Source organism: Eupeodes corollae, chromosome 3 (genome assembly GCF_945859685.1).
Source record: "Eupeodes corollae chromosome 3, idEupCoro1.1, whole genome shotgun sequence".
NCBI classification, from domain to species: domain Eukaryota; kingdom Metazoa; phylum Arthropoda; class Insecta; order Diptera; family Syrphidae; genus Eupeodes; species Eupeodes corollae.
The window spans coordinates 132,214,419-132,230,096 of NC_079149.1; the positions used below are offsets into that span (position 1 = coordinate 132,214,419).

The 15,678-nt window shown below is 30.2% G+C and overlaps 1 protein-coding gene across 4 annotated transcripts in view; it reads left to right on the forward strand.

Annotated features, from left to right (window-relative positions):
* The window catches only part of LOC129949753 (mucin-2), a 354,544-nt gene that overhangs the window by 165,936 nt on the left and 172,930 nt on the right, over positions 1 to 15,678 (forward strand). For all 4 annotated transcript variants that reach the window (XM_056061389.1, XM_056061391.1, XM_056061390.1 and 1 more), the window contains one exon: positions 829 to 923. In XM_056061389.1, coding sequence (XP_055917364.1) covers positions 829 to 923 — 95 coding nt within the window. The remainder of the gene's footprint in view (positions 1 to 828; positions 924 to 15,678) is intronic.

Below are 15,678 nucleotides of genomic sequence, written 5' to 3' on the forward strand. Positions count from 1 at the left end.
TTAAATTAAAAAAAAAAACATTAAATAAATACTTTAACCTCAAATATTTTTCTTAAATAAAATGCCTACGATACAAGATTTTCTATAAATTTGTTAAGTTTTTGACTCTTGAATTATTAAGGACTTTGGAATTGGGTAATATTAAATAGCAACTTGGCTAACTGAAGAAAAGAAATTGAGTAGACATAGGCAGCTTCACCAAAAAATGAGATTCCATTAGTTTTAGTTGATGTTTTAAATCGTTCGCTTGAAAAATGCTTCAAAAGACATAATTCGCTTTATCTTTTGAGCAAAAAATTGAAATGTGTTTATTTGATATAAATAAAGTATTTAAGAAAAATCAAACCTCAATTGACTTTACTCCTAATTGAATAAAAAGTTCAATAACGAAATCATTTAAGTTTTGAGACATAACGCCAAACAAACGACATGTACCAACTTAGAATAAGTTAAAAAAAAAACTGACAGGCATTTATTTATGAAGTTTATGACGAATGTAAACAGAAGAGTTCTAAAAAAAATCCATCTAAAACCTCTGTTAGAATGTTTACTCAACAGGGACTCACAGTGAAAATTAATTTATAATAAGTAAGTGTACGCCTCAGTTACCTGTTATATAAAAACGCTTTCATAGGACTGAAATTTCTTATTATGTTTGTCATTTACAGATATATGTACTATGTTTATAAAAGTGTATTTATAGAGAGAAAAAATATTAAAAAATTCGTAAGAACAAAACAATTTCTGGGGATATTTCTTCTTTGAATTTTTTATTATCAAATTTAAATTTCCTTTTAAATTATTAACGTTATTTTTCTATATTTCCAGGGGACGATCCTATAGTAAAGACAGCCAACAGAGTTCACAAAGCGACTTGAGTCTTTCTAGTGGATCACCTAAATTGCTTGCCAAAACTCCATCCAGTAAGTCTTTTTTAATTATATTTCAAAAATGTATTCTTTTATTCCTCAATATTGATAAAATTCCCAACAACTTGACTTAAGTGCCTTAAAAAACTTAAATAAAGGATATTTCCCTTTTGAAATCGATATACTTCAGAAAATATGTGTATGAGCTATATTATTCTCAGAGAATATACATTTCACCTTTCACAAAAATATGCATAGATATGTACACACAAAATTCAACTTTCATGCAAGCAAACATATCCATTTAATCAATCAATCAATCAAAAAATAAACTTCCCTTATTTATACACAAAAACATGTACCAGGCACTCGAAACCTGAAAAGGAAGCAATTGATGGTTCACTGTGTTTTTATTTTCATGCTTTTCAAAACTTTGTTTTTGAAATATTTATAAAACAGAAAGTCATTACCTTGACAGTTCGAAAAAAAAATATAGAGTCATGTGAATACAAAACTCCCCGAACTATAAAATCCATACAGAAGTAGTTACATAGGGTATAGAGTTGAACTTATAAATATGCAAGTTGCTTTTGATTAAATATTTATAAACTTTTTTTGCAAGATTCTATTTTCGAAAGTACAATTCCATTTTCATAAAAAAAACAGAAAAAAAGTAGAAAACGAAATTGACTGTTATAGTTCTATGAATATTGAAAAGTCCTGGAGAATTTGGTGACATTTAAAGAAAACACAATTTTGGAATACAAAATAATGAAGGAGTTAGTACACTTGGCCTTGACGTACTTAATCTACCCTTTTTTTCTAAGCATAGTTATCATTGAATTGAATTCATATATTTAGGTTGAGATAAAATTTCAATTTTGTAAGTGCATAAAATAGGAGATGTAAATGGTTTACATCCCACTATTTATGAGCTTAAAAGAATCTGACCTAAATATTTTCGTTTTTAAAATTCAATTCAATAGAAATTTCAAAATGCAATAAAATCAAATAAAATAAAGATGATGAAGAGGAGGGCCTTGTCTTTGTATCCGCAATATACAAAATCATTCATCTTTAATCTACTTCAACTTTGCTTCAATAGATTCTATCTCGGATGCTATTGCAAATTAATGGCCTAAATTGGAATGTCGGAAAATACAAAACTTGCTTTTGATTCATTTAAAGATTTATTGAAGGTATAACTTCAAAGATGTACAAGTTTTACAGAGAATTGATTTTTTAATGAATAAGAATTAGATTCTATGTTTGCGAATTAATAATAATTGAAAAACGAGTGAAAATGTAGGTGAATTAAATTATTCAGAATTCATTTAGATTGAATCTTTGATGTTATACAATGTTGAGAATGTTTAATTCACAACTTGTAAATATATAAATTCTGTTACTTTTACAGATGACATATTTTTCTTATTTAGATCAACTTTGAGCTACGAAGCAAATAATTATTCAGTAAAGGCTCCGTTCAAATAGGCCCCGGAAAATGAAGTCCCACAAGAAAAAGGACTAAGACTAAATCAAAAACACAAAAAGTTGCTCAAACTGTACTATAAGTTTTCATTTCCTTTTAAAATAAAGTGAATTTTCGAGTTTTACATTTTGCATAGTTTCATAATGAAAAATATCTCAAACCACCATAACTTAAAAAAAATTTAAGTTAGAGGTTCTATTTAAGAACAGATTTTATTGTTAAACTTTGTTCAAAATATTTTGTTTTCAATTATTTATTTCAGTAAAATTATTGACATTTGAAATTCGGCCATTTTGTATTGTTGTGTGATTATGACTGCTGTCTAATTTAATAACTTCACGTTAGACGTTTCTTCAAAGTTATTTTTTTGAGACCAAAACTAACAGTATTGATTTTTGACACACAAAATGTTTGATCAAAAGCCAAAAATACAAACACCGTAGTAAATGACTGTACTTTGAAGTAACTTAAACTTTTTATTGTTTGTATTTTTAGAGCGTTAGTTTCTTAAAAGCAAAATCCACTCTCAAGTATTCATGGAAATATTATTGACATTTGTTACTACGCCATGTTGCATTGTTCTGTGATTGTGACAGGATTTAAATGTTACTCAACCTTAAGTTTATTAAATTGATTGAAAAACTTAGCGTTAGACGTCTTTTCATAGTTATTTTTTTTAAGACCAAAATTAACAGTATTGATATTCGACACATAAATTGTTTGATCAAAAATGTAATTTTTCGCAAACACGGTAGCAAATAAATACCCGTACTTTGAAGTAACTTTAACTTTTTAATATGTGTTTTTTTAGAGTGTCAGTTTCTTAAAAGCTTAATCCAATTTCAAGTATTCATGGAAACATTATTGACATTTGTCATTACGCTATTTTGCATTATTTTGTGATTGTGACAGCTGTCAAATTGCAAATTTGAAGCTTTAGTTTATTGAGTTGATTTTATCTGAGATATAATAAAACAAGTGTATTTTTAAAATTGCGTCAAAAACCTTAATTTCTGGGAAAAATATAGCTCCCGCATTTATTGTACTTTTTTTTAATTACGTGTTTATATTGTTATCTAAACCATAATGTTAAAATGTTTCAAACTTAAATAAAGTAGTAAACTATTGACTTTAATTTAAGTCCATATTATTCTTATTTCAAAAGGTAATTGTTCTAAAAACTTACATGAATATGTTTTTAGTTAAAAGTAAAGAAATCCTTAAAATCTTTAAACCAATGTTCTGTAAATTCTAATTAGACTAAAATTATCATTTCTCAAAATGTAGCGTCAAATCTTATTGGCATTTGTAAATCTAACATGAATATAAATCAAACAAATCTAGAAATGATACTTCATATCAGTAATTATAATAATGAGTGAACAAGTTTACTTTTTTTCGAACTTAATCGTGCTGTTTAAACCTTAAGAGTACTTGAAGCATATGTTGATACTTGAATTTATTTTAAAATAACGTGTATACTTAAGATGAAGAACTTGTCAATAATATTGACAAAAGTAAGTGGACTGTAAACACCACATTTCTTGAACTTCAATGTAATTAAATATTTCACAATTGACAGATAGAGCTTTGAACTGACATTATCAAGAGCTTAAGTAAATTTTTACTAATCGTCTGCTCAAAGTTCAAACTATGAAATTCATAATATTTGGGTTTAAGATTAAAATTTGATCTTACATTTTCTTGCAAAAAAAAACGTAAACAATTTAATTACATTCCATGTTCACATTTAAAAAGTTAATATTTTGAAGTTGTCGAGATATAAATTTTAAAAAATCCCAAACGTTTTTACAAAGTTCCCCTGTTCTTAAATAAAAACATGACATTTAACTCAAATAACTTTGATTTCTCGATGGAATCCATACAAAATAATTACACAAACACACCATTTCATTACACTTTTAAGAAATAAATTATATAAAACAAACAGAACTTTATTTGACATTTCTTTGCCATAGTTTTCCAGTGTCGTAGCCTTTGAAATATAATTTTTGATTCTGGGTATCAAGTTATGTAAATATAGTTTTTTCTGAGCGCTATTAAGAAATTTGATCAAAATAATCATCAAAATAATCAAATTTAATTGTTTTTTTTTTACATATTAATGTCAAATTTTAACAAATGGCTTTCGTATCAATGAGAGTTTTTCTTTGGAACATCCTCTGAACAGAAAGTGTTATTGCCAGAGATGATTATTATATTTGAAGTGCTTCTTTATCTAAAAATACACGATTGGAAGATCTTCCAATATTGGTCGAACTGTCAAAAGGCTTCCAATACCATCAAATTAGGTACCAATTGCCAATATTCTATCAATTGTAAATTGTCCGTTTTTAGGATTGTTTGATTTTATCCAAATTTTGGACAATTTTTGAATAGAAAATGGTCTGACAATTGTTGACCATTTTTGGTCTTCCAATCAAAAATTGTCTGCTTTCACGGCTGGAAGAATTTAGAAAACAAAAACTTGGTAGATTCATTTGAAGATAATTTTCTTGACAGATGACAGAGAGCATGCAAATTTATTTTATAAGTTCAGACAACAGATCACGCAAAAACTTTAAAAATGTAAAACATACAAAATTTAAACAATAATAAAACAGGCAATAACCACTATTTTGGCAGCATATTTTACAGGCATACTATACAGGCATATTGTCAAGGTCAACATTGAAAGTTTGGTTTAAGTTTGACCATCTAGGTTAACATTCGTGGGCAGCTCTCTCAGTGGCGTTGCCTTAGGTAGTTAGGATGCACATCCTGCATCCCAAAAACATCGCCTAATCGCGATTTAATGAAAAACTTGCTTTATGCGTCCAATCCTTTTCAACTTTGATGGCTTCTTTTTCGTTATTTTATCAGATTCTGCCTTCATATTACCTTCCATTGTCGTAGTTTTCAATTTTTTTCAAAATTTTATAGACTTTTGTTGTAGTTTCCTGTTTAAAAACTTTGTTGGCAAGAACATCATCCAAATTTCAATTAAAGGATAACTGCCCAGTTATTTAAAAATACAAACAAAATTATGTGTTTAGACGAGTTAAAACGGTTGTAATTAGGCGGATTATTGGCTGGCAATTTTGTCACTTTAGACAGATAAAATTGTGTGTTCATAGAAAATTGGTTAAAATTGTTTGCCAAAATCTCTTCTGTCAAAAATGTTCACATTTGTTTATTATCAGGTTCAAAATTGATATCAACTAAATATAAACTGGTGTGCCTCAGGGCTTCGTTTTGTGTCCAACACTCTTCCTTATTCTCATAAATTAATTTTTGTATGTAACTTTCAATCCATTTAATTATTTCGCTAACGACATAACCCCCAGATTTTCATGTTTGATTTTAGATTCACATCTTTTTCCTTCGGTCTTCGGATGTGGATTAACAAGGGCAACGTTGACTTCGGAACTAGATTTAATTTTCTATTGAAGAAGCATAAGCTCCGTACAATAAATGTTGTATACCTTCGTTTAAGCGAAATTCGCTGCCAATGCCAGTTTTAATCAAGGGGGGGGGGGGGGTTCTTGCATCTACGAAACTTAACAGTTGTTAAGTACAGAGATTCTTTGACCACACTACACGGATGTGGAATACTTCACTTTCAATCGTAATTCTTAAAATAAAATGCACTGAAATATTTTGAACCAAAATTTGTATCTTCATGTTTATTAGTTTAAACTTCAACTGAATATCTATTTATCTAGAATTAGGCGCAACTACTTATTCCCTTTTACAACAGTTTGAGAAGCACACACCAAATGTTGACATCACTTTTAATTTGTAGTTTCAATTGCATACTTTTTGGTCTTAGAAATAAGCAAATGTATACAAAAGCTAGCAACATTTTGTTATTTTTACTTTAAAAAGTTGAAAATAGTACTCCCTGAGGTTTATAAATGACGGCCTTGTACGGTTTTCATATCCAAAAGTGAAATTTGAAAAAGGAATAGAATTTGTCGACTTCGGAATGTTACAGCAACATCGTTGAATTCGCCGCAACAGAAAAACAAAACATTTTCCTACATGATCTTTTGCAACATAGTTAGACAGCAGGTGCGGCTGGGAATTCCCCAACTCCACTCAATTCAAAAAGTTGACAACAACAACAAAGAGCAAAAAACAAACATCAACAAAATTTCACTCATCGTCACAGTTGCTTGCTCCCATTGTTGTTTGTTTGACCGGCAAATTTATGAAAAAAATGTTGCTAGTCAGTAGTTTCGAGTGAATCGCGATCGTGTTCGGGACTGACTCCGCCGCCGCCGCGTTTCACATCATAAAAAATATCAAATCACTTACAAGTTCCTCAAAAATCCGATACAGTTCTGTTTGTGTTCAAAGAAGATAGAATTTTTAAGATTTATCTTAAAAAGTGGACTGTTGAGATATATTGTCCCCAACGTGCTAATAAAGATTTTGTAGATACATTTGTTTGTTTTTTAGCGTAACAAGTTGTCATAGGGGAGTAAAAAATATGTTTTAACGAAGAAACAAATAGACGCTTTTTTTTTAAATTGAATAATTGCCGCGATTATCGTTTTGGGAGTATCGGACTTGGGGAAGTTGGACGCGTTGTTCTGAATACACAGTGTGTTCATTTCTTTTTTATAGTTTAGAAGATGCATCATAGTTAAAGTGAAATGATAAATATGTTTAGTGAAGTGTTTATGTTGTGTTAATTTTTAAAATGTTTTGTTTTGTATTATAAATTGCCCCCGAAGAGGGTTGCCCCAGAATAAGAATGCTTTACGCAATAATCATTTTCGAGTTCAAGTTATATTGAGTGGATAAGCAACATAAAAAATAAATAAAATTTAGAACGAAGATTAAAAAAGAAAACGTGATTTATCGTATTTGACGTCGACGTTGCCGTGGTATCATTTGTATCTAGATACAAGAACAACAAGTTTGGTTTTTTACAACTTATTTTTTTTGTCGGATTTGAAAGGAATTCAAGGAATACCGGATTTTACTTTTATTTATATTTTTTCTTCGTCACAATCTAAGGTGACTACGATTCTACCTGTTATCGTTAACGACGTCACCGTCATCGATGGAGTAAGCAGGTAAAACACACATATATTTATATACAGATACTTCGATGGCAGATATAACGAGAGAAGCCGAAAAAGAAATGTGCTAAATGTTGATTTTGGAACAGAAGACCATTTTTATAAATGGTTGTTGAATGCGGTTTTGGTTATCAGAGTCAAATTAGACAGCGTCTTTTTTTTGGCTTACGGACACTTAAAGATTCATTAAGTTTGTTTTGAGTTTGGTGCATATTGGGAATAGGAATTAACATCAATTTGTGAGGAATATTAATTTTTGTTTTGGGTTTTGAGCGATGACTGCATTTTGTACCGATTATTTTGTATCTATTTAAGAAAGCTGAGTAAACAATTCAAGGTAGAAAAGATAGGTTTAGGAGTAACCTAATTCAACTAGTTAGAAATGCTAGACAAATGATGTATATATACAAGCTTATTAAACGTTTATTACTGTCTTTATGGTGCCATTCAATTTGCTCTTTCTGGGTTAAAAGTCTTTAGAGCTTTTAAGGTTCTACCGGCTTTGAATATCATTAAAATAAAATACATCGTATTATTTACTTACCCATGGGTAGAAATAAAACAATTTTAATGTAGTTAAAATCTCGAACAACAAAAATATGCTTATATTGATGTGCAGAGTTAGTAATTTATTTCATAGCAATTTTATAAGTATTTAGTCAATTTTTAATCCTACCAAAATTGTGACTATTAAGTTACAAAAAGTTAACTAAAAAGTTACAAATTTTCTTTGTATTATGATCGTTTCATTCAAACAAGTCTTTGCAGTGACAGTTTAGGAAAAACAACTTTAATCTGGAGTCTGGGAATTTTCATTAGTCTACCCTTGAGCCTCACTTCGATCGTATTGTACAGAGATTAGTTCTTTAGCCGTACTTTGCGAATGTGGAATGCTTTACTCTACTTTAGCTTTTCCTATTTATGAATATTAAGGATTTTTTAACGACGTTTTGAAAATGTGGATGGCTTAAACCAACTCTGTTTTTTTCCTTCCATTTTAATATTTAAAACTTAAAGACTAATGTGCACCGGTGTCTTCTCTAAATTTCGTTCCAATTTTTCTAACGCATTGTGTGTAAGCATAATAAGGGTAGTAATAACGCTTTTAGTGTGTGAATCTTAAAGCATCTCCTCTTTTCCAAAGTTCGAATGTCTTTCGCATGAAAAGATTAAAGAAAGGTCGGACAAACTTATTCCTTTATCCAAAATGTTTGTTTAAAATAAGTTTATATATTAAAAGACTTGAAAATATAATATAATGTGAAAAATTGTCCTTTTTGGTCATAAAATATTATTAAGATGATATAACACCTTGTTCAGAACCAACTTTGTTCAATCGGGTAGACAAAATAATGGTTCTATAAGTGTAGCCTTCTGAAACGATACAAACAAAATATTTTGTATATTTAAAGAAGCTAAGTTGTGTAGTGTAAGGCGTTTTTGACAAAATTCGAATTTCGATTTTTAATTATAAAATTTGTCTCCATCATCATCATCGGCTCGACAACTGGAATTCGGTCCTAGACTCATTTAACAAGTCTTATCCCATAAAATGAACTACAAAGGACTTTCTGAGATGGTTAATCTTCTTTTATACGAGTTAAGGATCAAGCTCACCAGAGTCTACTGAGCTTAATCAGCTTCGAGGTTGATAACATAGACTTTAGCGTCTTTAGAATCGTCCTTTCTCACACAAGACGGTAACAATTCTCCGCAAGACCTTTCTCTCGATCCAACCTAAAAGATCGGAGTGCCTAGGCCTTGGATTCATATACGAGTATTGGCTTATTTTTGTTTCTGAATTTAAAGAGCTTTTAAATTAATAAAAAAACACCTAATACCAATATGCTTAAAATCTTAATTTTGAAGTAAGAACTTAATCGATCCAGTGGCTTTTGCTAAAGGGGGAGGACAGACAGGAAGACCGATGAAATCACCAGGCCCACTTTTTTCCCTTCTTCCCTACCATTGTTAGGTTGTTGATTGTGTTTTTTAGAAGTGTGACTTTCAACCTGTCAACGCTTTTTTCAGAGTTGGTCCTTTTGACAGATGTCACTTTATTAATTTTCAGTTTGGTTTTCCATTTTATAATCAATAGACTTACTTCTAAACAACATTTGCAAATTATGCAAATTTATAGATTATGTTTTGGTTTGCGCGACGATTTATTGAACGAAACTTTTGTTGAGCGTGAGCCTGTGGCGGAACTTCAAAGATCGTGACATTTAACAACGGTGGACCATTTTTTTGTGGAGTTATGTGAAGTCACTAATCAATACGCAGATAATAGCTAAACAATTGATAACTTTAATGATAATTTTAATCGCGTCATTGTTGACATACGACTCCAAACTAGCCCCATACTGCTTAACGTTTTCAAAAATTGGACCTCTCGGCTAGAATTTATTTAAGCAAGCTTTGACCGATTTCATTTTTAAACCATAATGGCAAAGTTTTCTCTATAAAAAAGCTAAATTCTTGGGCATAACATCAGCTAATTTTGTTTCTTCTTGAAAAACACAATGTTTAAAAATTTCTTAAGTTAAAATGTTTTGCACGAAAAAAAGGACCTAACATTTTAGAATTTCGTTTTTCCTACCGATATTTTTATAAGAAAATTTCTTTCGAATTAGAAAGTTGCATTTTCCTCTTCTAAAAATTCAGCCGTATTACTTGCACTACCAGGAATGCCCATCAGTTTACCCTTGAGCTCAATTTCGAATAACAAGTATAGATATTCAATTTTAAACAACATCATGAATGTAGAATGTTTTACCCAACTCTGTTTTCCCCTTCTATTTTAATATTCAAAAATTTAAGACTTATGTATGTGTCCTTTTTCATTCTTTTACAAACTAGTCAAGAACATAAATAAAAAAAGAGGCTGGGATGCGACCAACACTGATAACTTCCCATCCCGTCTGTCGATTTGTCTTGCTTAAAAGTTTTTCTATATGTACTCGTTTTAGTATTGTTTTTTTTTTGAGTTTCATGTTTTGTAAAAAACTGTCAATTGGACTTTTTTAAAAATTTTATAAAATGTTGAAAACAATATTTTTTATAAGATAAAATTAGTTTGAAGCCAATATTTCAAATTTTTAAAAGGATATTTGAGTCGAAAATCAGTTTTTTAAAAAGTTTTGTTAATTTTTATTCGGTTTTAAATTTTTTGTACGAAAAATGTCAATTAGATTTTTTTCAAAATTTTACTGAATGTTGACAACAATATTTTTTGAAAGATAAATGTAAATTAAAGCCAATATCTCAAAGTTTTGAAAAGATATTTGAGTCAAAAATCATTTTTTATTAATTTTTTTTAGGTTTTATTTTTTGTAAAAAATAATTACATAATTCGATTTTTCTCAACATTTTGTCAGATGTCAAAAACATTATTCTTCGTTGCACAAAATTGTTTTGGAGATGAAGTCATACTTTAGTAAAAAATTTAAAATTTTGGAGATTACAATTTTTTTAAAATTTGTTTTGATTTATAAAAAACAACAGTTAAATGGATTTTTTTCAAAAATCATAGTTCTTTGATATGACGTTACAATATATTATTTAAAATTTAATTCAATGCTCTAGCGGTTTTGCTTCGTAAGATATTTAAGGCAAACCAAAATTTGCACCTTTTTTAAACTGCTATGGTAAAGAACCACTTACTCAATTTTTTTGAGAGTCGTTACTGTATCTTTTTGCATTATGATCTGTATATATTTGAAGTCTACTGATTTATGAGCTATGAACGACGAAAAACTTCGCGAACGTACGTTCACACGCACGCACAGACATCTTTCTTAAAATCTTTTATTTCGACTCTAGGGACCTTGAAACGTCGAAAAATGTCAAAATTTTCAATTCGATAAATCTGATCGATTACAAAAACTTTCTATTTGAACTTAACATAGGCAAATATTTTAGACTTTCCCTTCAATTAGTCTGAATTTACTCATATCCTCAAAGATCGAGGTAAAAATAGGAACATATGCATATAAAAACTATGTAAAATATTTCGATCCAAAATGTCATCACTTGCACAAGATTTCCCACAAGTGTAACCCCATTGTCAATGTCAAAACATTTATTAAAATATTTATAAACATTTTCGTACGTACTTTGAATACATTTAAGTTAAACTTTTCTAAAACGCATGATAAAATTTCAAAAGAGTATGTACAAAATTTAATGCAAAACATTCCTCCTCTTTAAGTAGGCGAGCATAAAATTTATAATCTAGTTCATATAATTCACAATTGCTCTACATTTAAATGAGGCTAAAACTGTCATATTCGTTCAGTTTATTTTGTATACAGAAATGGCAACATAAAATACCCGCAGGCACTTATTTCTATATTTTCTGCTCTTTATTTTTATTTTGGTTTTATACAAAAAGAAAAAAAACAACAAATATAAAATAAAATGCAAATTTCCAGTTTGAATTTTCCTTTTCAAGTACGAGTATATTAAAAACACAAAATTGCCATCAGATAGATTTTGTATTTATATTTTATATTTTTATGTGACAATGCATTTGCTCTTTCACTTTATTATTATTATTAATATTAAAAAGTGCCTTCCAGCTAAGCAATCAACGGTAAATAAATAATAAATAAACCGGATGACATTATTGTTTTTTATTTTCTTTTTATGGTTAAAGTATAAGTGATGACATTTTGGATCGAGTATAAATGAATCGAACTTTGGATTAGACGTGTCTCTCCCTCGGCTAGCAATTTTAATCAATTTCGAGTTAAATTTACGCAAGTTTCTTTTTTAAGTTGTGTGCCATTTTTATGCCAATGAAGTTTTCTGAACAATAAGACCCGAAAAATATAAAAAGTGATCAAATTGGATAGAATTAAACAAGTAAACCAATATATTGTGAAGATCATTGAAAGTTAAAACTTTGTTATTTTTGTATTTCTTTGTTTGATTTATCATACCGAACATTGAGTGTTTTAATTTAAATCTTACCGTGCATACATGTCCAGGCAAAAACGGGGTAGAACGAATTCCACAATTGATGATCAAAATATTAAAAACTCACCTCGAACATCAATTGATTCTCCTTACCAACTGAGAAAAAAAATGGCCGTGGACTTATACCTATTTTGATTTATGGATGTGAGTTATATTGCAACTGTAGATATGATAGTAAACGCAAACTTAATACTGCTTTTAATAATATCGTTCGCTATGCTTTTGGTTTACGTAGGTATGACAGAATATCTAATTATTCTTCCCTGTTATTAAATATGCCCTTGGAAAATTATGTAAAACTTCGTTGTTTAATCCTCCTCTCCGATATATTGCACACACAACAACCACAATATTGTTTTGACAGAATATGTTTCCCCACCTCTAACAGGACTCGTCAACTAGTTCACCCTCGCTATACATGCTTAACTTCTGAGCGTCAATTTTTTGTAAATTCAGTTCGCCTCTGGAACTCCCTTCCACGCTTTATTAAAGAAAATCAAAACACAACAAGACTTAAAAAGGACTTAATAAATTACTTTTCAATTTAAAATTATATTACATACTTACATAGACCGTATAGAAAGTTATTAAACTTTTCATATTATAATAATAATCATAATATAAATAATTGAAATGTCATTTAATTATAATAATTACATTGTCATTCTCATTTATAAGCTTGTTACTACCTTATAAGATATTGTATCTTACAGTTACTAAGCGTTCAAAATAAAATAAATAAATAAATAAATAAATAAATGTGTTTCTATAAAAAAAATAGACAGAAACAATAAAAATAAATTCTTCAAATCTAAAAATGCGTGACAATAGAACGCTTTCTTCTAATGCGCCTACAACAAAACGTTACTCTACTACCGCACCAGCTGCATTTATTTTGTTTGTTCTTTTATTTTCTGTAATGCTAAATAAGGGAAAAGACTGCGAAAATGCAGGTGGATGGTTATAAATTGTTGCAGATACATTCTGAGCTATATAAGAAAGGCAATTATTTAAAATGTTAAATGTTTCAAAAAGTCAGTCATCCATAAATTTGTGTTCATTGTCTTTCAAAAATGGTATAGTTTTGGCAATTTAGATAAAAGTTCATGTGAAGAGAAGAAAAAAACAACCTTCGAGGCCGAGGTCAATCGACCTATACATAAATGGAAAAGACAATGTTTCGTCACATTGTTGCTAAAGTTAATGTTGTGGCTATTATAGGTATATGATGGATAGGGCGGTAGAATGAGGGTATAGAGAGAGAGAGATATTCACTAAGTTTTTACAACACAGAAATTTTCAATCTCCTGTGGTTTTTCTTAAGACGAAGTAATTATTCAACTCAAAGTAGAAGATGCGGTTTTGTTTATTGGCAGAATCACCATCTGCATCTTTCAATGTTGCACAGTGGTTTTATTAGTCTTAAACTTTGGAATAAATTAAATGTTTTTGATGAAGCCTGATTCCAAGTTAATTTACAAAAGGTACAATAGCCAATATAAAGGAGTATCAATTGCCTTTTACATAAGCAAGGACAGTTCAAGAATAATGAATTTTGTAAAGGATCAATTTCTCAATGTCCTGCAGTATGGCTTTTGTGGAAATAAGTCCACTGGAGAAAGTTAAGTTATTGCACTTAATATTTTCGAGGCATTTTATAAAGGCTTTTTTTATTGACAACCATTTCATTTGATATTGATGAATCCCTTCTTTGTTATGTTAGAAATTACCTTGCAATAGTATTTCACAAATAAACTCTGGTGTACCGCAGGGATCCGTTTTGTTTCCGATACTCTTTCTTATAATTATAAATGATCTTTTGTCTGACGTAGATGTGGACTAACAATGGTAGTTAATGATAAGCTAATTGAATTTTGACCTTGACAACATTGTCTTATTGTAAATCGAAAACGAGGTAGAATTAAATGACTCGAAAAATTGTTACAAAAGAGTAACCTTCCCCCAATGCTCATTTTATGAATGAAACTTGCAATCGAGCAATCGGATGTGCATCCCAAATCACCTCTAGTGAAGTGATCAGATATTTGAAATCGTCAAAAAAGCTGCTAAGGGTGGTTTCCCCACCAATGCAAGACGATTTTAATCTTATATAAAGTCCGAAACTTGAGTATAATTCCCATAAATGCATTGAGCCATATTCATAGTTCTTTGATAAGTTCTGATTTTGTCTTTGTTAAACTAAACTCTAGTTTATGTTATTCATAGATTAATTTTAAAAAAATAGCCTGGAGTCTTGAAATAAACACGACAGAACCTATTTTAAAGTTGTTTTTATCTCTATAAAATGTCAAAAATAAACAAACAAATTAAAATAAAAAAAATGTAAAAACTCTCCAGTTAAAGAAAGGGCTCATAAGAGAACCGTTTGGCAATACGAGAAAGCCAACTGGCACGGACTCAATATTTATTTGGGATCTTTAATTGGTCACTATGTTTCCTCGATAGTTACGTCGACGCCAGCGCTGATATGATCACAAATTTGATACTCCTGGGCATGAGAACTTTTATCTCGAATAGGGTTAAAAGCATCAGACCTAAGGAAAACGCTTGGTTCGATTCGAGCTGTAAAGAGGTTATTAGGGTCAAGAAGGTAAGTTTTCGTTGTTTTAAAGCCAATCCAACTCAGGAAAACCGGATTAAGTTCAAGCAAGCCAAAAAGGTCTGCAACGCCCATATTTGACGGACCAAATTTTTACATGAAGTTTTACATTTGTAAAAAATATGAGGAATTCTTCCTCTTCCCCGATTCCTACGCTCGTTGGGAATGACACTCCGTTTGTTAGCCGCCAATTCAATGCTGCCAGTGAGCGTTATGACTCCGCCTGTACTTGAGCGAGTAAGTGATTCTATGGGGCAAATCTTTTTTCGCACTCGTACTGAAGCAAGAATCTGAAAAGATTTTAACATACATAAATCTGATGGTCTGGATGATATCCCCGCTATTGTTCTGAAGAGGTGTTCTTCAACGCTGGCAAAGCCACTGCGTAAGGTCTCGTTCTGAGCGGATAGCAAACCGCATTGGTCCAGCCTATTCCCAAAAAAGGCGAATCTTCCTCAATGTATAATTACCGACCAAGTGCACTTTAGTCCGTTCTTTCCAAGGTCATGGAAACGCTGGCAAATTATCAGCTCAAAAAATATCTCGAAGACCGAAAGCTACTTAATGACCGGAAGTACGGCTTTCCCACTGGTGATCTCATGGTTAATCTCACCGAACAGTGGA